The 25,156-nt window shown below is 41.6% G+C and overlaps 1 protein-coding gene across 1 annotated transcript in view; it reads right to left on the minus strand.

Moving 5' to 3' along the window:
- FANCL (FA complementation group L) overlaps positions 1-23,336 on the minus strand; it is a 74,406-nt gene extending 51,070 nt beyond the window's left edge. The window contains exons 1-5 of the mRNA XM_032792666.2: positions 23,180-23,336; positions 19,392-19,450; positions 18,444-18,504; positions 16,880-16,936; positions 8,885-8,982 (exon numbers count right to left, since the gene is read on the minus strand). Of these exons, the coding sequence (XP_032648557.1) occupies positions 8,885-8,982; positions 16,880-16,936; positions 18,444-18,504; positions 19,392-19,450; positions 23,180-23,272 (368 nt within the window). The 5' untranslated portion in view covers positions 23,273-23,336. The remainder of the gene's footprint in view (positions 1-8,884; positions 8,983-16,879; positions 16,937-18,443; positions 18,505-19,391; positions 19,451-23,179) is intronic.
- Between the last annotated feature and the right edge of the window lie 1,820 nt (positions 23,337-25,156).

Below are 25,156 nucleotides of genomic sequence, written 5' to 3' on the forward strand. Positions count from 1 at the left end.
AGTGCAGATACATAACAACAACAAAAATCCACATTTGTAAGTTGCACTTTCACAAGAAAGAGACTGCATTATGGTCCTGTATTAGGTGAATTGAAAAATACTATTTCTTTTGTTCATCATTTTTACATTGCAAATATTTATAATAAAAATAATATAAAGTGAGCATTGTACACTTTGTATTCTGTGTTGTAACTGAAATCAATATATTTGAAAATGTAGAAAAACATCCAAAAATATTTATTAAATGTCAATTGGTATTCTATTGCATAACAGTGTGATTAAAACTGCAATTAATCGTGATTAATTTTTTTGAGTTATTTGCGTGAGTTAACCGCGATTAATCAACAGCCCTAGTCAAAACCTTTTTCTATTTCTGAGTTTAGTACTTCACCATAAATGGCTTTTCGGATTCCAGCAGAATCTTTTGCACTTCAGAGCATGCCAAATCAGAAATAGTCAATCTCCCAGGCTGTGAAGTGGAACAGTTACATATTGGGAGTCAGCAGGTCCAATGAAATCATTAGGAGATACTGAGGGTCACACAAAATTCATATAGAAATACAGTCTAGACCAGTGATTTTCAACCTGTTTAGCATTGTGGGCTGCATATGCAGCTCTCTGTGTGTTACTTGGGCCGCATCCACACAATATATATACTACCTGCATGGCCCTGAGGATGTCATGATGGCTGCAGCAGCGTGCTGATTTAGCTAGAAGAGGGCCACGGGTTGAGAACGCTGGTCTAGATGCTGAAGCAATTACTATGACCCATGCGTTCTTCTGGCATATTTTTGCTCACCAGTGGGATCAGTGGAAAAGTGTAAAGTATTAGTGAGGGGGTGGGGGGGTTATAGTGCCTTTCGTTTAACTGTTTGTATCCAGCTCTGCTCTGGAGCAGAAATGAGGACACAGCACACTTGTCAAAGAGGTCTGATGGCAAATGGCTCCTTTTCTTGAAGAAGAGATCTATTGCAGTTGATCTCAGACCCAAACTGTGGTCTAAACTCAAAAGTTTGGTTGATGTAGGCACAGAAACAGCTATGTTAAGGGAAGAATGCTTCCACCGACGTAGCTAACTTCATTTAAGGAGCTAGTGTTCCTACACTGATGGAAAAAACCCTTCCGTTAGCATAGGTTGCATCTACACTACAAAGTTAAGCCAGAATACTTACACTGACATAACTATGCTGGTAAAGTCTCCATAGCGTAGATATATCACTAGTCATATTGTCTTTAAAGTCTGTGCCCAGTGTTCTCTGTTAGTGCACTACCTGTGCTTGCCAAATACAGGCATAAGATGCACTTGATGAACTAGGCATCAGTTCCACAGTCATGCCCTTGCAAAGCTGTTGGGCCTGAACACCTTGTTTGTTGATATAACACTTGACTGTCTTCTCGGCAGTTTCTTGGACAATACTGTCTTACCAGTTGTAGAAAAAATTTTATAGCCCACCTTGTAGCTCTCAGTTCCAGAACATGGATTTTGATCTTAGGTACATTCCATCAACCATGAACTGTTAGCTTCTAGAGGTGTGGCTTTACCCAAACTAGATGCACTTATGATGATCACAGTAGATGGGAAAAGAAGACTAAATGTATTGTCTGAGAGCTCACAGCATTGGAGAGTCCTAAGGTTGTTTTGTTGTTGTTATATATATTAAAAATACTCTACTTATGTTTTCTTTGCCTGCATTTCAGCCAGTAGTCTCACTTAGATACAGGAGAAATTTCATTCTGTGAATTACAAGCAGGAACCATGGTTTTTTTGGCTAGTAAAAGGCTTGTACAAAAGAACTGGATCTTATCAATAGAAATTGCCCATCTCTCCTTAAGGGATGGCAGATTATGGCTCTTCATAAGAAAGTATTAGTATGGCATCTGCTGAAAAAGCCACCACTTGACAGTTTTACTTGGCCAGATTGTCAGTATCTCAGCTGTCTCTTCTGGTTAAGATTATTGAAAAAGTGTGGGGAAAGCAATTCTGAATATCTGGTGGCCTTAGACCTCTTGCACTCTTTTCAATATGGGTGCCATCCAGTGTATGGAACAGACTGCTCCGGTTACAGTGGTAGATGATCTCTTGGTAGTGGATAAAGATTTCATCACCATGCTATTATTAAATGCCAGATGGCAACACTTCATGCCAACAATATCAATGCTAATGCCTTTGTGGACCCCAGCAGATTAGAATAGGCTGGAGCTGTTTTTTGGATGGCTCTGTTCTTTTCTATTAGATAGCTGTTCTCTCTCTCTCTCTCTCTCTGACGGAGCTCTCATGTGGGGTTCTGCAGGTTTCCATCTTGTCACTCTCCCATCCAATGTGAATTTAGGGAAGTTTGGAGAATTAGTCAGGAGATGGGGGGTTGTGGTGCCTTTGCTATGCTGATGACTCCCACCTTGGTCTCTATCACTTCATCCACCCACAGCAGTCAATTGCCTTGCCCAGTGTTTGAAAGACATCAGGACATGGAGAAGAGTTAATTAGCTGGTTGAAACACAGTCTGGAGAAATCTGAGAGGATGTTGATAGATTCATAGATTTCAAAGAGAGACTTGACCACTGTGTTCATCTAGTCTGACCTTCTGAATGACACATGCCATAGAGCTCCCCCAATACAATTCCTAGAACGTATCTTTTAGAAAAACATCCAATCCTGATTTAAAAATTGTCCATGATGAAGGATCCATCATGATCCTTGGTAAATTGTTCCAGTGGTTAATTAGTCTCACTGTTAAAAATTTAAGCCCTGTTCCATGTCCAAATTTGTAGTTTCAACTTTCAGCCACTGGGTCGTGGTAGCTCTCTCTCTGCTAGATTGAATAGCCCATTATTAATTATTTGTTCCCCATGTTGGTACTTACAGAGTTGGTTGCAATCACCCCTTAACCTTCACTTTGTTAAACTAAAGAGATTGAGTTTCTTAATTCTATCACTATAAGGCATGTTTCCTAATCCTTTAGTAATTCTCGTGGCTCTTCTCTGAACCCTCTCCAATTTAGCAACACCCTTCTTAAATTCTAGACACCAGAAGTGGGCACAGTATTCCAGCAGCAGTCATACCAGTGCCAAATGGAGAGATAAAATAACCTCTCTACTCCTACTCAATATACCCGTTTATGCATTCAAGGACTACATTAGCCCTATTGGCTACAGCATTGCCGTGGGAACTCATGTTCAGCTGATTATCCACCATGATCCCTAAATCTTTTTCAGAGTCACTGCTTCCCAGGATAGAGTCCCCCATTGTGCAAGTATGGCCTCTTTGTCCCTCCCCCCCCCCCNCCCCCCCCCCCCCCCCACATAAGTGGTGATGAAAACAAATGTAAGAGATGGTAGAGATGATATCACTTCATCTACTTCAGGGGTTCAAGTAGCATCACAGGGGAAGGTGCAGAATTTAAGAGTCTGGTTGATGCTACCAGAAGAGAACATAGCAGCCATAGCCAGAAGGTTGTGCCAGTTTTTCCTCAAAACCAAACCTTGCCTTGTTAATTCCAAACTAAACTACTGCAATGTGGCCTACATAGGGCTACATTTTATTTCTATCCGGAAGTTGAAGCTGATACAAAATTTGACCAATTGTTATTGGGTATATCTTTCTAGAAATATTTGACATTAGTGTTTTTAAATTTCCACAGACTATCTATTTAGGTACAACAACAGAAAGGGAAAATTCTGTTTTAAGTGAATATTCATTCTAGGACCCTTCATGTCAGACAGTTTCCAAGGTGAGCATTACCCATCTCAGCGGCAACTGGAGCAGGCCCAATGTTTGCTCTGAGCCTGGATTTAGGAACTCCCCTCAGGAAGAACTCTCCAGAACAATAGGTCCCAAAGCTGAAAAAACACCATATAAAAGAGTATTCAACTCAAACCATTTGCAGCAGATCCTTGACATAAAATTTAGAGATTTCCTGGAGGAACATCCTCTTCCCTTTCAAACTACACCTCTACCCTGATATAACGCCGCCCAATATAACATGAATTCGGTAAAGCAGCACTCCGGGGGGCAAGGCTGTGCACTCCGGCGGATCAAAGCAAGTTCGATATAACGCGGTTTCACCTACAACACAGTAAGATTTTTTGGCTCTTGAGGACAGCGTTATATCGGAGTGGAGGTGTACTTAACAAGTGAACAGCAAGGGGAAAAAAATACCTTGGATGTAATGCAGGGAGGGAGGGTGAGAGTGTCTGACATGGAATGTCCTAGAATGAAAATCCACAGTAAGTAGAATTTTCCCTCTCAGTGTTCTCTATGTCAGGGAGTCTTAAAATGGGATGTAAAAAACAGTAATTCATCCCTAGGAGAAGAGAGAGGATTCAACCTACCCTTGTAGAATTGAAAAGGAACTTAGGTATTGCTGGGAACTCTGTTCGATAACATCCTTCTACTAACTCTGCATCAGTAAGAATGATGATATTGATTCTACAGTAGAACCTCTGAGTGACGAACACCTCAGGAATGGAGGTTGTTCGTAATTCTGAAATGTTCGTAATTCTTAACAAAACGTTTTGGTTGTTTTTTCAGAAGTTTACAACTGAATATTGGCTTTGAAACATTACTATACAGAATAAAATGCAGCTTTTAACCATCTTAATTTAAATTAAGCACAGAAACAGTTTCCTTACTTGGTCAAATCTTTTATTTTATTTTTTTTGAAGTAGTTTATATTTAACACAGTACTGTACCACATTTAGTTTGGTTATGTTTTGGACTCTGCTGCTGCTGGATTGCATGCTTCTGGTTACAAATGAGGTGTGATTGACGGTCAGTTTGTAACTCTGGCGTTCACAACTCTGAAGTTTTATTGTATAGTGTTTGAGAAGTGTAGATGAAAGGCCCTGTAGCAGCCTTAGAGACTGCCTCATAAGATGTGTGTTATTTCTTCACCCACAAAAATCACTGCTCTTTTCATATAGTGCATTTTAGTTAGAGGAGTTCTATCTGAGGTTTTGAATGCCTCTCCTATATACACCTTTGTTCCTTCATAGGTTCTGTAAATATCTCACATGCATTTTACTTCCTCGGTATATTTGGATTCATACAGAAAGACAACAACACCACTCCCTATCATATGAAGAGTGTGGTGACTGTTGGGAGCTGCCTGGGTGCCCCAAGCTGACAGTACTACCTACTGATGAATGTTCATGGCCACTCTGCCTAGCAGATGTAGTCCAGAGTAGCATTTCCAATGGTGATAATCAAAGGCCACTCTGCTTATTGACTATGATCCACAGTAGCATCACCCAATGGTGAGATACAAGGAGCGCTCTGCATAGCAGGTATAGTCCCAATGTGTGTGGGCCCACCCTACTCCACTGAGTTCGAACACAGGACCCTGCAAAGCAGAAGACCATATAGGTGGCCTAGGGTCTGGTACCTTTACTCACGCCAGCAGGTCACTTCCTATCCCTGTAACTCCGTTGGCACCATGGATCAGTCTTGGGATCCCTCCCCCTGGCTTCCTCCATGGTTTGTCTCCAGAGCCCCTTCCCTCTGGTGACAGCGAGTTGTCATCCTCAGCTCTTGTGGTTGATGGGATTCCAGTGGCTTGGCTAGGAGGCTCAGTCCCAACTGTCTGGAGTCTCAGCAGGATGCAGCTGCACCCAACTGCTCTCCTCCTTGGTCAGCCCAGACTGAGCTAAACTGCTCCCTTTTGAATGCTCCCACCACTGAAAGCATGCCCAGCAGAGGCAAGGGGGTACGGCTTCATGCATACAGAGCAGCTCCTTAACCCTTGCCTCACTGATGTGGGGTTAATACACCCCATCTCAGTGACGCTGGGGGATGGAAACCCTTTTATTTTACAGAACGACCAGATTTGTTAGAATGTGTAACTGATGTTTCACTGAGAGCATACCAAACGTGAAGCTGAGAGATGGCATTTGAACTCATAGCACACAGATCAAAAGCATGACAGGAATCTATATATTGCCAGAGGATACACACCATTTTTCTGCAAAAGCATTTGCTTGAATTAACTAACAAACTTCATGGGCCATAACATGAGACAGCTTATGCTCCATATCTCCTCCTTGGATGACACTGCCTTCAAGTCTTATAGGATTTCAAATATGTTCCCATATATGGGGTACAGTATCTACAATGATCACCAGTATTTCTAGACCTGATATCAGGTAGCTGTTAAATAATATTAAGAATGAGTTCACTGAGAGATACGAGTACTGTATCTGGACCAAGATCTTTAAATACTGATTTTCTGCCATTCCTGGCCAGAAGTGAAGCAAAAATTTTACTTGGTATTTACCTAAGACCGTTATCCCAAGAGCTGAGTCAGATTTTATCTTAGGAGAGGTATGTAATGTTTGGCAAATCAAACGCTATCTTTTTACATCTCTCCTCCAAAATGAAAGCTGTCTTGGACAATAACTTTAACTTACGTGAAAGCTGTAATTGTTCTTTCCAGTTGTTCACTCAGAGCCATGCTTCTGAACATTTTTAAGATATACCTCCCAGGTCTGCATAACAAATTGAGAAGGTAACCAGACATGGATGCACATCTCCTTTCCACTTGAAGGGAGGAATGTGGAGCCCTGCAACCTGACCCAAACCTGATGGGACCTGATTACAAATGTTGAGTGGGAAAACCACCAGACACTTTCAGGCTTGAGTTAGCTCAGCTCTCCTCCTTCCTATGACATTGGTACAGTGACATGCTTTTCTCCTGCTGACAGCTGCCAGCTTGCTGGGCTGTGCACGATGCAGAGTGAGTATGCCACTGAGTTCCAGTGCCTCTGAGTCCACAGAAGGATGCAGTGGACAGCAACAGCAGGGTACAGCCACTGGCACATGCAGCCGCCACCGCATTAATCCCATGGGCAGGAGCTGGCAGCACTGACTCAAGTTCAGTGGGAAGGGCTGGGATCGAGTTAGAAAATAACTCAATCCTCTTGGGTCTGGGTCTGCTTAGGACCTAAAAATTAGGCCCAAGCAGACTGCTAGAGGGATGAATGGAATTTGCAAATACCCATGGGTAAGTTACAAGCCCAAGAGGAGAGTACTTTGTATAGAATATGCTTCTTGGTGTAGCAGAAACTAAAATCTCTGTACGACTCTCCCCAATCATATCATCCATAGATTTTCAGAAGATTTAGTTTCATATTTTGAAATTTTGGGATGAGAACGCTGTAATGATGGATTTCAGTATTTCCACCTGGAATATTGATTTCTTTATAAACTTGAGAGCCCTGATATCTAAAGTGGTCTACATGCTATTAGATTCACAGACTTTAAGGCCAGAAAGGACCGTCATGATCATATAGTCTGATCTCCTGCACACTGCAGGCCACAGACCCTCACCCACCCACTCCTGCATTAGACCTATAACCTCTGGCTGCATTACTGAAGTCCTCAAATTATGATTTAAGGAAGTCAAGTTAGAAAGAATCTATCATTTACTCTAGTTTAAACCTGAAACTGACCATGCCCCATGCTGCAGAGGAAGTTGAGAAAACTCCAGGGTATCTGTCAATCTGACCTGGGAGGAAATTTCTTCCCAACTCCAAGTATGGCGGTCATTTGGACCCTGAGCATGTCAGCAAGACCCACCAGACACACCTGGGAAAAAAATTCTCATAGTAACTCAGAGCCCCTTCCCATCTAAAGTCCCATCTTCAGCTGTTGGAGATATTTGTTACTAGCACAGATGGGCCACATGCCATTGTAGAGGGTCTCATCAGACATCCCTTTCCATAAATTTACCAAGTTGTCTTGAAGCCAGTTAGGTTTTTAACTCCCCACTGCTCCCCTTAGAAGGCTGTTCCAAGACTTTACTCTTCTGATGGTTAGAAACCTTTGTCTAATTTCAAGCCTAAACTTGTTGATTACCAGTTTATATCCATTTGTTCTTGTATCCTTTCATCTTTGTTTCTATATATGCAGTAAGCAGGAACATCTCATGGGTTAGAGCCCACTCCCCCACTTGTAGAACTTTCTTCACACAGAAAGCATACCCAGCTGTCTCCCTGTCCGGAGACATACTTACATTAAAAATGTTATATTAAATGGTGGCTTGATTGCCTGCTGAATGAAGACCTTATAGGATGCTACTTGACCAACCTCATCTCCAGAGAACCGATATACAATAGTTGTTCATGGAGAGACCAAATTCTCTGGTGTTGATTCCCTTCTATGAGTTCCCCATCATTCCTGCCAATGAGCTGCCATGCTGTCACAGCAATATGAACATCTGCCACACACAGTGCTCAGAAAGAGCTGGAATAGACCCAGACAGTTTGCAGCCTCGAGCAGGCTCCCTAAATTCACACACTTCCTCTTTTACACAGTGAGCCACAATGCTTCCCTGCAGAGAAGCCCCTTAAGGCTGCAAAGGAGGAGTCAGATTCATCCCTCAGACAGTGTAATGTACTTTTATGTGCTAGTTTCTTAGAAAAACTGTGTGTCATCTAGGCTTTTATGAAAGGATAAACCCATTTGCTGGTGCAACAGTAGCTTTACCTACTACATGTAACTCAGATATGGTGACATCACTTATCTTTCACTATTTAATGAAAAAAGTGTCAGAATCAAATGATATACAACACAGGGAAAAAGTAGGAGAGAAAAGCAGAAAGAAGTTGTTGTATTAAAAATATTGTCTATGCTGACAGTTTATAGCACACATAAAAATTGATTTCTTTGTAGTAATATGTAGCATCTTACCCTTCAGGTCATTTTTTTTTTTTTTTTAATAGTGTGATAGGCCTTTTGGTTCATATAACAGTTTCAGAAAAGCAAAAGCAGTAGACTGATGTTCTCACTACCAAACTGTTTGACCTGTACAGACTAAATTAACTGACCAAAGATACTTTGCAGTACATATTCTAAAGATAACCTCTATTAAGTATTGAAAACCAAACATACTTATTCCAGCCCAATGTTTCTATATCTCTGACAAGGTATGAGTAGTATTCTGGAGGTGGGGGTGTATGCAGCTCTTGTGCATTCTTTAAAGCAGCTTCCTGTTTAAAAGAATATTAAAACATCTCATTATAAATAGCACACAATTTCAGTATTTTTGCATCTGTTCAGTGATAATATTTTTGAATGAATTTTAAAATTGTAAGTTTAAGTAAAATTAACTGTACATTACATTTGCTTTTGGTTTCGGCCTCCAGATGAAGCAGACAAAGAAGCAGTTTGGTAAAATGCTTCAGATGATGATGATCAAACCATTTTTTTTAACAGATGTTGACATTGCAGTCTTCACATGTAAATATCAGGTGTGGTTTTTTAAAAAGTTAATAAATTTGAAGTCAGGCATCTTGATTGAAAGAACACTTCACTTAAAAGTAAAAGGTTCTGTTAAGCACACAGCTGCCTCCTGGGCTCCAAAGCAAAGGCAAGTCCTTACTTCTCTATGAAATCCTCCCTGTCTTCTTTACAACTTAGTACATAAGGCTTTATATTGAAATCCAAACCTATTCCATTTCCTGATTTTAATACCATGTCGTCCTTGGGGATGAAGCTGAGGAAAAGCTGGTCAAGTGCTTGCCCCCAATGTCCTAGTAAGCCATCTCCCTTGACAATGAAGTCTAGGGCCATAGAAAAATCAGGCCATATGTTCCATACTGTGTTCATGCACAGTGATACTCATTTCCTAGAAACATGTTTAAAATAATGTTAAATGATTTTAAAGAACAATAAAATTGGAGGTATATTTCCAATCTAAAACCACTGATTGGAGGTGTTCATTGACTCTCCTCTCAGGAAGACAGGTAATCCCACTCACAAAGTATGAAAGTAGTCAGGGGCTGAAATGAGAATCCAGGAAAGAGAGGTGATGGGGAAAGAGGTGGGATTAGTGCAGATGTGAAAACATAACTGAGGCCTTTATCATGAATGGGAATTGGCTATAGGACAGGCAGAAAGAGCCCAGTTCAAAGGAAGAGCAAGGCAATCAAGTTTTAGAATAGATTTGTACAGAAAGCAGCACCCGTCAGGAAAGTTATGAATGCACCAGGTGAAGTTTCTGTAAAAGAAATTGTTCATCTTCTCAATTGTTTGTTGCAATGCCTATATATTGTACCCAAACTCTCTTCAGTTCAGAGTGAAACAAAAAAGTTTTATTAAAGGCACCACTAGTATCACTAGTTAACTTTAACAGACCTCAGTTAGAAAGACACAAAGGATCCACTCAAATGAAGACGACTAAATGGTGAATTGGGGGAAATGAAAGAACAAATGTCCCTATCCCTATCAAATGGAAAAAATACTCCTACTGCAAATGTGCAATGAGTCCCAGGTTTTGTTTTTTTGGCAGAGAGATACTATGCCAATTTGGAATAAATGTCTTAGTCATATGGCGGGGATTTTCAAGCCATTAATTAGACATTCAATAAAGCAATTGTGGATGAAAAGCTGTGATCAAAGACTTCAGTCAACAATGCCATATTTTCTCAGGAAAACTGCCCATTAGTTAGGAGATTGTCTTATAACTCTTTCACTCTGGCTCTAAGTTGGTTAATAAACGTCTTCTTCAAAATACTATCAAAGACTTCCCAAAAAGCCTTACAGGTAGTGTTTATTAGCATACCCCAGTGTACTCCGTAGCAACCTAAAACGAAAGTGTGCAGCAAGAATCCTGGATTTAGCAGCAGTTTGCATCTATTTCTATTTTAGATGTCTCTTTGTAATAAGAGCTAGAAACTTCAAAATTAAAACAAATGCTGGAGCACAATTTTGCAAAAAGGGGTGGAGAATCATGTAACAAACAAGGTCCTCCTTATTTGTTTCCAGACAGAACATTAGCTAGTAGATTATATTTAAAGTAAATATAGATTCTGTATAAAATTCATTATTAGCTAGAATAAATGAAATGTTAGCATCATGAAGAAAAATTCTGAGATGCTCAAGGACATATTTTCCATTAAAAATAGTAATTTACTAATAAAATAACAGAAACACAACATCGACATCAAAGAGATTTTTCCCAAAGAAGTATAAAATAAAACCAGTGGAAGCCTTTAAAGAACAGGGTTCCACATAATAAATTCTGGTTAGTATTTCCACATATTTTCTTGCAATATTCTCAATTAAAGTTATTACTTTGGATGAAAGAAGAGTCTGCTGAGCCAATCTACAGAATATTCATGAAACAGATTCGTTAGCATTTTGCTCTGTTTCACACAAGTGCAACAGATCTTTTATAGAGTAGAAAGAAATGGGATACAGTTGCCCTGTTGTCCAGCCAGGTAAAGACTGAGAGAGTACAATTAAGTAATACAGCAATGTGCAAAAACAGTGCTCAAACTGTCAACTGCCCTTCAGAATTTCTTTGTGAACAATTTTTCCCAGTTACCACAACACTTGTTTTCTCACACAACACACTCACAGTCCTCCCTCATCATCGCCTTGGCTAAAAACTCTGCTATGTCTTGGATAAGCAATAAATGCCACTGAACACATTGCTTCGGAAATTAGGGTTACTTTACTTTGATGAAAATGGAGCAGATTCGTATAGCCAATCCTCAGACACACAAAGAAGACCCCAAAAGTATTTTAGAATACTTGATTCAAGAAATCAAATCTTTACAGGATATCATTTAACCTCAATTTTTCAAGCATTGCTCTCTCCATCTTAATTTCATGTTAAGTGAATTAATCCAGCATAAAAGAAAGAACACCTAAACATGGGCTGAAAAATATTCTATTCTGCCCATTTTATATATAAATACTTCCCATGTGATCAGTGTATGTTAAAACAAACTGTTATTAAATTTGTAACTATGTTTATATCAATCACAACAGCATTAAACAATTCATGACATCAGATTTTATTGTCCCTTTGTTTTCTGTTGTCTCCAGTAGTTATTTTCTCCATCAAAACTGTGTATGACACAAAACTGAACCTTTCTAAATAAGCTAGAGGCCTATTAGATTTCCATTTTGAATAATAAATGTTTCACTTGCAGACATAGTATAGTATCTATTTCTTGGAGTTAATTTATCTGATCTGCTAATTCCAGTATATTAATGCGTGGTGAGGGGCAGATACTTTTATTCAGAATTGTGAAATGACTTTTACATATTGTTCTAATCTGGATAATATGATGGCAGAATCTTCAGCATTTACTCTCCTCAACTATATCTGCTTTATGTACACACTATCCTGTAAAATCTGTTTACTATTGTTTCAGAAAAGTCAGATGAACCATTTGTTTGAGATTCTGCTATATTTCTTGTCAGTCTTCTTCTCACAAAGATGTATAACTACTGTCCACTTACCTTCCAGCGTAGACAAAGAGTTGAGCCATTTGTCTGTTGACTACATGGTGTTCTTTATTACCAAACTTAACAAGTTTGCAGAGTATTTGTTTTCATTCGAGAGATACAGACAACCCAATGTACACTCTAGAGTTTAATTTTGCATTATCAAACAATTCTGATTATATGTGCGCTAAGGCTCAGTGTGCACTACAATTGTTACCCATGTTTAAGTAATATGCATAAATGCAAGTGTCCTGCCTGTTATAAATCTATTTTGACCAAATAGGTTTATAACCATGATAAGGTTAATGGTAATTAGGACAAATTACAACATGGTTTTACAAAAGGTAGATCGTGCCAAACCAACCTGATCTCCTTCTTTGAGAAGGTGACAGATTATTTAGACAAAGGAAATGCAGTAGATCTAGTTTACCTCGATTTCAGTAAGGCATTTGACACGGTTCCACATGGGGAATTATTAGTTAAATTAGAAAAGATGGGGATCAATATGAAAATTGAAAAGTGGATAAGGAACTGGTTAAAGGGGAGATTACAACGGGTCGTACTGAAGGGTGAACTGCCAGGCTGGAAGGAGGTTACTAGTGGAGTTCCTCAAGAATCAGTTTTGGGACCAATCTTATTTAACCTTTTTATTACTGACCTTGGCACAAAAAGCGGGAATGCGCTAATAAATTTGCGGATGACACAAAGCTGGGAGTATTGCTAACACAGAGAAGGACCGGGATATCATACAGGAAGATCTGGATGACCTTGTAAACTGGAGTAATAGTAATAGGATGAAATTTAATAGTGAAAAGTGCAAGGTCATGCACTTAGGGATTAATAATAAGAATTTTAGTTATAAATTGGGACACATCAGTTGGAAGCAACAGAGGAGGAGAAAGGACCTTGGAGTATTGGTTGATCACAGGATGACTATGAGCCGCCAATGTGATATGGCCGTTAAAAAAGCTAATGCGGTTTTAGGATGCATCAGGCGAGGTATTTCCAGCAAAGATAAGGAGGTGTTAGTACCATTATATAAGGCACTGGTGAGACCTCATCTGGAATACTGTGTGCAGTTCTGGTCTCCCATGTTTAAGAAGGATGAATTCAAACTGGAACAGGTTCAGAGACGGGCTACTAGGATGATCTGAGGAATGGAAAACCTGTCCTATGAAAGGAGACTCAAAGAGCTTGGCTTGTTTAGCCTAACCAAAAGAAGGTTGAGGGGGGGATATGCTTGCTCTTTATAAATATATCAGAGGGATTAATATTAGGGAGGGAGAGGAATTATTTAAGCTTAGTACCAATGTAGACACAAGAACAAATGGGTATAAACTGGACACTAGGAAGTTTAGACTTGAAATTAGACGAAGGTTTCTAACCATTAGAGGAGTGAAGTTCTGGAACAGCCTTCCAAGGGGAGTAGTGGGGGCAAAAGACATATCTGGCTTTAAGACTAAGCTTGATAAGTTTATGGAAGGGATGGTATGATGGATAGCTTAATTTTGGCAATTGATCTTTGATTATCAGCAGGTAAGTATGCCCAGTGGTCTGTGATGGGATGTTAGATGGATGGGATCTGAGTTACTGCAGAGAATTCTTTCCTGAGTGCTGGCTGGTGAGTCTTGCCCACATGCTCAGGGTTTAGCTGATCGCCATATTTGGGGTCGGGAAGGAATTTTCCTCCAGGGCAGATTGGCAGAGGCCCTGGAGGTTTTTCGCCTTCCTCTGCAGCATGGGGCATGGGTCACTTGCTGGTGGATTCTCTGCAGCTTGAGGTCTTCAAACCACAATTTGAAGACTTCAATAACTCAGACATAGGTTAGCAGTTTGTTATAGAAGAGGATAGGCAGGATTCTGTGGCCTGCTTTGTGCAGGAGGTCAGACTAGATGATCATATAGGTCCCTTCTGACCTTAAAGTCTATGAGACTATAAGGAATTGTGCTCTAGCCATGGCAAAGAACAAAATTTTCTCTACACTAGACTTATTTCCTTAATTTTCCATCCTTGCTACCACTAGTGCAGCATCACTGGTGGAAGTACTGGTGTAAACAAGGTGCCAGCAGTCACCAGCATCTTTAAACCTCCATGTCATTGATCAGCCACAACACTGATGTTAAATTGCTTGACCCACATCTAAGGTAGTATTTCTGCTGCTGCTACCATCAGTGGATTAGTAGCATTAGGCTTTGTCTACACTAAAAAGAGTTTTGCCAATGCGTTATGCCGACATACAGCCACCGCTGTAATTAAACCGCTGTTGCATGTCCAGTCTGGCTGCAGGGTGCTTTGAGAAGGGTTTGCAACGCCTCACAGGGGCAGGTACAGGGTCTCAATCCCATCATTCCATAGGCATCCTACTACATTACCAGCTGCTTTTCGTCTGCCCTGGTAACCTGCAACCTAGCCATCTGTCAGAAAGCATGGATCCTGCACTGCTCTTCAGTATTGTGCTATGCATTATAAACACAAGGCTACAAGAGCATCCCAATGAGGGGACTATTTGGCTGGGGGATGCCTTGAAGGAGCATATTAATACTGAGCCACAGAAATGTGTGTTGCTGTAGTATGCTGAGCCTGGCATTGTTTGTCTGCACTATGCTATGAACCTTGCAATGACTGCTCTGTATGCCTGAAAAGTAACACATTTTACATCACTTTTAAAGTAGCACTCGGTAATATGACCAAAATGACATTGCTGAACACTAACACAAGATATCCACAGAAGTGTGGGGGGAAGACAGAAGTGTGTGTGTGTGACAGGGAGTGAGTGTGTATGTGTGTGTAGGGCAGAGGTCCTCAAAGTGTGGAGCACAGAGGAACATTGAGAGACACGGCCAGGCCTGGGCTAGTCCCCCCGGCAGGGTAGGGAAGGAAACGCCATCCAGTCCCTCTCCACTCCCAGCTCTGCATCAGCCGTGGCCCTGGCTCCCGGGCCAGTCCCCAGCTTCAGCACCAGGTGTGGCCTCGCCCTCAGCCACAGCCCCACTCCTGGCCCAGGCTTGCCCCAGCTGCAGCCCCTGTATTCCTGTCCATGTGTCCTCCTTCTCCTCCCCCACCTCCACCCCAGGAGCTGCAGCCCTACTCCTAGCCCTGGCCAGGGGGCACGGACAGGAGTAAAGGGAGGAATGACGCTGAAAAGTTTCGGAATCCCTGGTGTATGGGAAATGTGTGTCGGGGGGACAGTGAGTTGTTCAGCATGCTGCCTTTAAGTTCAGACAGCAGCCAGAAGCAACCAATCCTGAGGCAGAAGTTGATGCACAGACAGCTGATATCCCCTGGTCTCCCACCCCAGCTCAGCAGAGACTGGCATACTGGTGGGGGGAAGGGGACACCCTGACATCAGCCCCCACCTCCCTCCCCAACCCTGAACAGCACAGCAGTCTCTCTACTCCCACTCCCGAGCAGCAGCCCGCCCTGCCTGTCTGTCACTGCAATCCTAATGCTGGGGAGAGCTGGATTCTGCGTTAAAGTTCTGATACCGTGATTCCCATCCAAGTTCTCCCACCACAGCCTCCTCTCCCCACAGACCAAGGAGATCCACCCGCTCCCCTGTAGTCCAGGCAGGAGTGTGTTTGCTTTGGGAGCTCATCTGGGCAGTAGTTTTGTGACCTCTCCATGCTAAGGAATTTCAAAACTTCCTGAGGCTTTGAAAGGGGAGGGACGCATGCCTGCGTAGCTGGATGTAGGGCAGCAGAGTTCAAAACAGTGAGCAGAGCAGTCATGGTGGGCATTGTGTGATATCTCCCAGAGGCCAGTTATGACAACCTAACAAATGCAGTGTCCACACTGACGCTTTGTTGATATAACTTTGCTGAAAAAAGCTCTACGCCTCTCAACAAGGTGGTTTTATTTTGTCGGCAAAGTAAGAGAGTCTTGCCAGCGGGACGCATATTGTAGTGTGTATACCTCCACTGTTTTGTCAACAAAAGCTGCTTTTGCAGACAAAACTGTGTAGTGTAGACAAGGCCTTAGCAGTAGCAACAATAGGAAGATTCGGGGGGAGTGGGGGGGGGCGGGAGGGGAAAAGAGTGTAGTGTAGGACAGCTGCCAACTCTCCCAAAGGGTGTATCTACACTGTAAAAAACCCCATAACACAGTCAGTCAGTAGACTTGTTTAAAATTTAGTTAAGCATGGTTCAGTCCTACCTCAAATAGGACAGAACTATATTTTGAATTGTGTACCCAAATCACACTACACGGAACACATGTATGATGGGGTTTTTAAGTTGTTTGTTTATAAATGTAAAAAAACTCCTGTGAAGACGATATTAAGAGAATGATCCCTTTACATGGTTATAAGATGAGTATCATCCACACAAACCAAAACCTGAGATAAAAACAGAATCAGGGAAGTACCTTCTATATGATGCTTAATATAACAGGGCCACTTGCTGGAGTGCTGGGTTATTACTTCTGGAACACTCCAAGTAGTCCAATGAATAAGAACTAATGCCAAATATCATAATTACTACATAAATAGTAACTAGCTGTCTATAGTCCTAAAATTGAAATATTCTAATAAGGTTCATTTTAAACTTTAAAAAGCTAACAAATTCATTCATAGCTTTCTTAAAAAAGGTAAGTAATGAGAAAGTGAAAATTAAGACCACTTGAATGTCTCCTTGGGATATATTACTCACCAGAATAGTTTTAAGCTCCACCATAAAACTGACCAGATCAGAACAGTGTTGCAATCTCTGGGGAGAAAACGTTGTCAATTAATTTCCTCCATCCAGTATGTTTCAGTAACAATTTTAGTTTCATTATCCATTTTCTGATATTGTAATAAATCAAAGATAATGTAAAATGGGGGGAAATGCAACAGATTTAAACTATATTTCAGTTAAAAAATAGAACAAACCGATTTCAATGTATGAAATTTTGCTGAATAAGTTATGTACTTTTTTTCATCTAATTTAACTGTAGTCTTCAGACTTGTTTACACTGGCAATTAACCGCACTGCAACTTTCTCGTTCAGGGGTGTGAAAAAACACCCCCCCGAGCACAGCAAGTTGCAGCACTGTAAAGTTACAGTGTAAACAGTGCCCCAGCACTGGGAGCTGCCCTCCCAGCACTGGGAGTTACGCCCCTCGTTGAGGTGTTTTTTTTAAGAGTGCTGGGAGAGCTGTGTCGTGACCACACAAGACACATTAAAGCGCTGCCATGGCAGCATGTTAGTGTTGCCATGGTAGACTAGCCCTTCGTGATTCAGAGCCCATTTAAAAATCTTCCCTCGGTGACTAAAATTAAATTTAAACCCCACTCTCCCACATTTGGGTGTGTCAGTGCATTTCTAGTTTCCAAGTCCCCAATTTCATTCTTCTGGGTGATAAGTCAAACTCTGCTCCTAAAGAGCAGGCTGTAATAGGTAGTTATGTTAGCTAGCTGACGCTATGGCTATATTAGCACATTTTTCGGCAAAACTTTTGTCTGCAACAGGCGTGAAAAAACCCACTCTTTGATCGAAAAAAGTTTCACTGTCAAAAGCATCTTCCACCGACATAGCTAATGCTTCTTGTTGAGGTTGGTTTAATTATGCTGGCAGGAGAGCTCTCTCCTATGGGCACAGAGCAGCTACACGGGAGACCTTACAGCGGTGCAGCTGCAGCGGTACAGCTATACCACTGTAAGGTCCGTAGTTTAGACATTTACCAGAACTGAATGGGCAATACCATCTTGGAAATGAAAGTAGCCATTATAATTTTGTAGCCAGCATGGCCCCCACAGGGTTTCTGTGGACTGCCCGCTATTCTTCCAGATAGGGCCCATAAGGATAAGTTCAGACTTCACAAGCAACTATATAACCAAATTAACACCCTCCTGTTACTGACAGATCTTCTAAACTCTCTTTTTATATTAAGTACAATTAGTAATGAAGACCACGAGAAAAAAAAGATGAAAAAGACAACAGCATAAATTGTTTTCAGTTGTGAGCTTTTTAAAAATAGTAGAAAGCACTCGTTCATTTTAATAGTCTTCAAAGACTGGTCTGCAGGAAAATTAAAAAGTTTTTTACAAGACTTCACTTATCACTCTTCGGGGTAAGTTATAATTCCCCAAGCACCGCAAAACAATACATCTTTACTGTACAGTTAATGGAATTTTTTTTAAATACTTTTAGGATGGTGAGGATGAGTAAATGCTTTTCAAATTTAATATTCATATTTTTTCAAGCTCACAATGATTTTATAAGAATAATATACCTGTTTCACAATCTGGTGATACCCATGCAATACCTTCTTTAGACGCCAGCTACAGTATATCCTAGAAATACAATTTTCATAGTTTTATATTGATTACAGTTATCTTTAAACAAGGAAACAGCATATAAAACAAAAGTCCATCTTACAATTTACAAAGTTCTCTCGCCCACCTCCCAGAAAAACAAGAAAAAAAATATTTCCCAACTTTGAATTTTTTATACTAAGATGAGTTACTTATATTTTTAAATGACACTTTCTCTAGCCAAAGTTCTTTAAAAATTAATAAGTAGACATTTACCTATAAGCTAGTCTCTATTCTAGGTTGAAAACAACAACATAATTCTTACAAGTTAATATGTCTCCGTAACAGATACTAGAATTAACAACAAAAAAAAAAAAAAACTCTGAAAATGTCAGAGTTAACTGCCACACAGTTTAGTAGGGATATTGAAGATGATGACAAAAGTATATATATAAAAAACAAACATTAATAGCTCACAAGAGCTAATTAGTTATTGCATTGTAATCTCATGAAAGTTAAATTATTTTCCTATTTTACTAATCTTCAGGGAAGAATATTAACTGCAATATTGATCAAAGCAACATGGTTGAAAAGACTTTTCATCTTACATTGTATGCTCTGTGTGTCTATTACTTGGATATATTTGTATAACTCCTAAAACAAAGGGCATGCAACCTATTTGGGCTTCTGGACACTACAATAATATGAATATTAAATCGTCACCATTCTTAAACACCCTTTACAACTCAATGAAAACAGTACTATTTGGATAGAAATTTCACAGACAATGAGCTATCAGACAATGAGCAAAAGAAGCCTGAGGCCAGCTACTCTGTGACACTAGTATTCATATGCACCCATACTCATACATCCCCACTGTAAGTCAGAACAAATGTAAGTGTATTTATCATGAAATATTACCTCACCTTGCATTTTTAAGCTGAAAATCTGATGGTAACAGTATCCTTATATGGAAGTCTCTATCCTAGAAAATAAGTGTTTAATTAAAATGCAAGTTTGCAGATGTATCAAATAGAGAAAATACAGAAACAACTCAAAGGGAAGCTGCTATGAGAAAAATGGAGGAATAAACTTTTTATATGGAATTTTTTCTGCAGCAGAGACTGCATTATTCCGAACATTGCTTCTTTAATCATACAGTACAGCATGTTATCTTTTAGATGAACAAAATTAATAGAGGAAGAAAATCTCTAGGTAAGAGATCTCTGAAACTTTCTCAATTCACCAGAGTGAAGACTTTTAGGGTAGGTCTTCACTGCAATTAGACACCTGTGGTTGGCTGAGGTTAGCTGACTCAGGATCCTGGAGCTCAGGCTGCAAAACTGCAGTATAGACACAGAATCATAGAATAATAGGGTTGGAATTGACCTCAGGAGGTCATCTAGTCCAATACCCTGCTCAAAGCAGGACCAAACACCAACTAAATCATCACAGCCAGGCATTAGAACCTCTAAGGAAAGAGATTCCACCCCCACCCCCAGGTAACCCATTCCAGTGCCTCATCACCCTCTTAGTGAAATAGTGTTTCCTAACATCCAACCTAGACCTCCCCCACTGTAACTTGAGACCACTGCGTCTTGTTCTGTCATCTACCTCCACTGAAAACAGCCGAGCTCCATCCTCTTTGGAAACCCCCTTCAGGCAGTTGAAGGCAGCTATCAAATCCCCGCTCATTCTTCTCTTCTGCAGACTAAATAACCCCAGTTCCCTCAGCCTCTCCTCATAAGTAATGTGCTCCAGCGCCCTCATTTTCATTGCCCTCTGCTGGATTCTCTCCAATTTGTCCACATTCTTTCTGTAGTAGGGGGACCAAAACTGGACGCAATACTCCAGGTGTGGCCTTACCAGTGCCAAATAGAGGGGAATAATCACTTCCCTCAATCTGCTGGCAATGCTTCTACTAATACAGCCCAATATGTCATTGGCCTTCTTGGCAACGAGGGCACACTGCTGACTCATATCCAGTTTCTCATCCACTGTAATTCCCAGGTCCTTTTCTGCAGAACTGCTGCTCAGCCATTCGGCCCCCAGCCTGTAGCGATGCATGGGATTCTTCCTTCCTAAAGCACAGGACTCTCTGCACTTGTCCTTGTTGAACCTCATGAGATTTCTTTTGGCACAATCCTCCAATTTGTCTAGATCACCCTGAACCCTATCCCTACCCTGCAGCGTATGTACCTTTCCCCCCCAGCTTAGTGTCATCTGCAAACTTGCTGAGGATGCAATTAATCCCATCATCCAGATCATTAATAAAGATGTTGAACAAAACAGGTACACTAAGAGAAATGCAAGCTCTTACAAAATTCTTACATGATACCTTATTTTTGTTTTTAAAAGCAACCTACAACTCTTAAGTTAATTCTACAATTAGTTACACACCAAAGACTCCAAACAGTAAAAAATGAAAGGCGTCTAACATGCAAGCTATTTTAAAATTTTAGCTTTTATTTTTGTTTTAGATCCCCCCCAGTTATGAACTAATAGCTGATGCACTCTGAGATATCCCAGCTAACACACAGCTTCATGGGAAAATGGAACGAGTTTGTAGGGAATCATGTGTGTGTGCAAGAGTGTATGTAAGTGTGTGTGTAAATACACAGTTTTGCAAGCTGTAGAAGCCCAGCCTATAAAGACTTACACTGTCAGGTTTAGTTTTATGCATCTAAGTAGTCACTTCAGTGCGATTGAGGTTAAACACACAACACTGTCTTTGAAATAATCAGGATTTATTTTACCTTAAACATAAAAAAATAAAATCTACTTAATAAATAATAATATGCATTTGAAAGAAAGCAACTACTAGAAAATTTGCACAGTAATGACATCACTGAAGATCTGGAACAAAGCCAAGATTAAAACAAAACAAAAAAAACCCACACACTGCCATGCTGAATTTCTCCTTTCCCCTTGCTACTGTAGAATTCACTGCAAAACACTAATGTAAGCTCATGTTTTATAAAAGGATAATTACAGGTCATCTGAAAATCTTAGTTTGTCATTAAGATTTAAGTCCAATCTACAAAGTCACACTGGCTGGAATAAAGGGTTGTATCAGACCTACAGTTAAACCAGTGCAGTTTCTATGGTAGATAAGCAATTAGAGAAGCTTGTTTAAGACACCAGCAGATCAGCCATAACATCAGCAAAGATATAAATAATGTTTGGGAAAAAAACATGCCCACATTTTTTTTAAAAATTATATACACAAATTTTGCTCCAAGGAATGGACATCCCAAAGACACAGCCTTATAGTGGCAAGGAGTCCTGTGGCACCTTATAGACTAACAGATGTATTGGAGTATGAGCTTTTGTGGGTGAATACCCACTTCGTCAGATGCATGTAGTGGAAATTTCCAGAGGCAGGTATATATATGCAAGCAAGAATCAGGCTGGAGATAACGATGTGCTGGCTGATCTGGTTAAGGTCCTAGTTGCAAACCTCGATGCAACTCTGCCCACATATTTACATCAGCGACACCATCACAGGACCTAACCAGATCAGCCACACCATCACCGGTTCATTCACCTGCACGTCCACCATGTAATATACGCCATCATAGGCCAGCAATGCCCCTCTGCTATGTACATCGGCCAAACTGGACAGTCTCTATGGAAAAGAATAAATGGATACAATCAGATATTAGGAATGGCAACACTTCAACCTCCCTGGCCACACTATAGCAGACCTTAAGGTGGCCGCCATCCTGCAGCAAAAAAACTTCAGGACCAGACTTCAAAGAGAAACTGATGAGCTTCAGTTCATCTGCAAATTTGACACCATCAGATCAGGATTAAACAAAGACTGTGAATGGCTAGCCAACTACAAAAGCAGTTTCTCCTCCCTAGGAGTTCACACCTCACCTGCTAGAAGAGGGCTTCATCCACCCTGACTGAACTAACCTCGTTATCTCCAGCCTGATTCTTGCTTGCATATATACATATATATACACACACCTGGCTCTGGAAATTTCCACTACATGCATCCCATGAAGTGGGCAGTCATGCCCGAAAACTCATGCTTCAATATATCTGTTAGTCTATAAGGTGTCACAGGACCCTTTGCTTTTACAGATCCAGACTAACACAGCTACCCCTCTGATACTTGCCTTATAGTGATTTCAAAATATAGAGAAACAAAAAAATGTACCTCATAACCTTAACTTTCACCATATATTACAACTCTGAATTTTATTACTCTTAAATGTCCTCCTCTTCCCCCAAGAAAGAAGCAAATGTAATTCTGACCTTTTCAAAGGTCAAATAACTATGATACACTGTTTCATTAAAGTACAGAAAGGTAGCAAGACATAACTAACTTTAAAAGGGACATGGTCAATTTGGAAGTCACATTACTGGCTACAGATTTCATCGATTCCAGAAATATAAACCCCTACTTAGGCTATTCAGATAGAAAAGATATTGGGGGTGGTGGGAGAGGCGATGGGAGGAAGAGAAGGGACACAATGTTCCTTTTCTTTGTGCATTTACAGTATGTTGTATGTAATCAGTGTCACACGTCAGTGTTTACTCATGTCAAGTAAGAGACCTGCAGAGGAAGAAAAAGTGACCAGATTTTCTAACGAAGTCTATCGTAGGGCACTGACCCCGCCCGGTCACTGGGGGGGACTTCCTCACAACCCCCCGCCCGCTCACTAGGGGGGGCGACACTCCCTTCGGGCGGCGCTGCCGGTACCTGCACGGTGACGAACCCCTCGTAGACGCTCCCCTCGCGGTTCTGAGGCAGGAGCAGCGGGCACTGGCGCAGAAGCGCCCCGGAACCCGCCATCTCCAGACCCGCGCGCGGGCTAGCGGCGCAGGCTCCTGTTCGAATCGAATCCGACGCGCCACGGCAAAACCCGCCTCTTCACGGGTTACGCGCATGCGCCCTACCTCTGCCGCGGGGAGCCGGCGGGCTCTGGCTGGGCAAAGTGGTCTGTACGGCGCTTGAGGAAAGTAGGGGCGGGTGGGGGATGTGGCCATGGTCGGGGGCGGGCGATAGATTTGTCGCTGCCGCCCAGGACCGCGCTGTAGGGCTGAGCCGAGCCCTGATGCAAGGCAGTGGGAAGTGCCGCCAACCGTGTTGGGCTTTAGGCCGGACTCTCGCCCTGCGGGTAAGACCCAGGCAAGGAGTTCAGAGCTTGTGCGTGCCCTGCGCTCCCTCCGGCGGAGCCAATGTCCTCAGATCCCTCCCGGGAGCCTTCAGTGCGCCTCAGCTGGACCCGTGGGCTCCGGGGAGCTGAGCAGGGCTGGTGAGAGGGAGAGCCCTGGCCAGGCAGTGAAACTCAGCCATTGCCCCCGTTTAGTCAGCGATTCCGCAGCAGTGCATGGCCGGGGCCGCACGCTGCCTGCAGTGCAGAGCCAGGGCTGTCCGCCCCTCAGTAGGGCATAGCAAACTAGCAGTGCATTCCCGTTTCCCCCGCGGCAGTCCAGCTCTGCAGTCTGGGCTAGACAGGCTCTTGCTAAGCCCTCACTACCTCTTTGGCACCAGTAGCACGCAGGGGTAGCAGGTGCACTTGGGAGAGTGAAATGTTCCTGGCTCCTGCGTAGATTAGGAAAGGATAGCTCCTAAAGTTTTTTGATTAGTTATATTACAGTAGCTCCTTGAGGCTCCATTGTGCTAGGCTCTGTGCCAACGAAGAGGAAGTCACTGTCTCCAGGACATTACAATCTAAATGGACAAAACAAAGAGCAAGTGTGTGGGAGTGGGGAGTAATAGTATTCCCATTTTTCTAATGGACAGTTGAGACACAGTTTTAGGATTAGGACAGAGATTGGGTGATTTTTCAAGGTCACTCGTGAGGGCTGTTGCAAAGTCAGGTATTGAAGGTAGCTCACTCCCAGTCTAGTGCAGGGGTGGGCAACCTATGGCACACGTGCAGAAGGCAGCACGCGAGCTGATTTTCAGTGGCACTCACACTGCCTGGGTCCTGGCCACCCATCAGGGGCGCTCTGCATTTTATTTTAATTTTAAAAGAAACTTCTTAAACATGTTAAAAATCTTATTTACTTTACATACAACAATAGTTTAAATATCAGAGGGGTAGCCATGTTAGTCTGAATCTGTAAAAGCAGCAGAGAATCCTGTGGCACCTTATAGACTAACAGACGTTTTGGATCATGAGCTTTCGTGGGTGAATACCCACTTCGTCAGATGAATGTAGTGGAAATTTCCAGGGGCAGGTGTGTGTGTGTGTGTGTATATATATATATATATATGTGCTAGCAAGCAAGCTAGAGATAATGAGGTTAGTTCAATCAGGGAGGATGAGGCCCTGTTCTAGCAGTTGAGGTGAGAAAACCAAGAGAGGAGAAACTGGTTCTGTAGTTGGCAAGCCATTCACAGTCTTTGTTCAACCCTGAGCTGATGGTGTCTCTTTCAAAGAGAAACTGCTGAGCTTCAATTCATCTGCAAATTACTCCCCACTCCCACATCCACCATCACTACCCCATAGCAACATCTTCTCTCATTTCCAATACAGAAATTTGAGATATTATACAGTATTTTCCTCTACTCAATTTACAGTCAAATGGTTTAATTTATGCTTTATGGAAGGGGTTCTCAAACTTGGGGTTGGGACCCCTCAGAGGGTCATGAGGTTACTACTTCAGGGGTTGCAAGCTGTCAGCCTCCACCCCAAACCCTACTTTGCCTCCAGCATTTATAATGGTG

This window comes from Chelonoidis abingdonii, chromosome 3 (genome assembly GCF_003597395.2).
Source record: "Chelonoidis abingdonii isolate Lonesome George chromosome 3, CheloAbing_2.0, whole genome shotgun sequence".
In the NCBI taxonomy this organism is placed as follows: domain Eukaryota; kingdom Metazoa; phylum Chordata; order Testudines; family Testudinidae; genus Chelonoidis; species Chelonoidis abingdonii.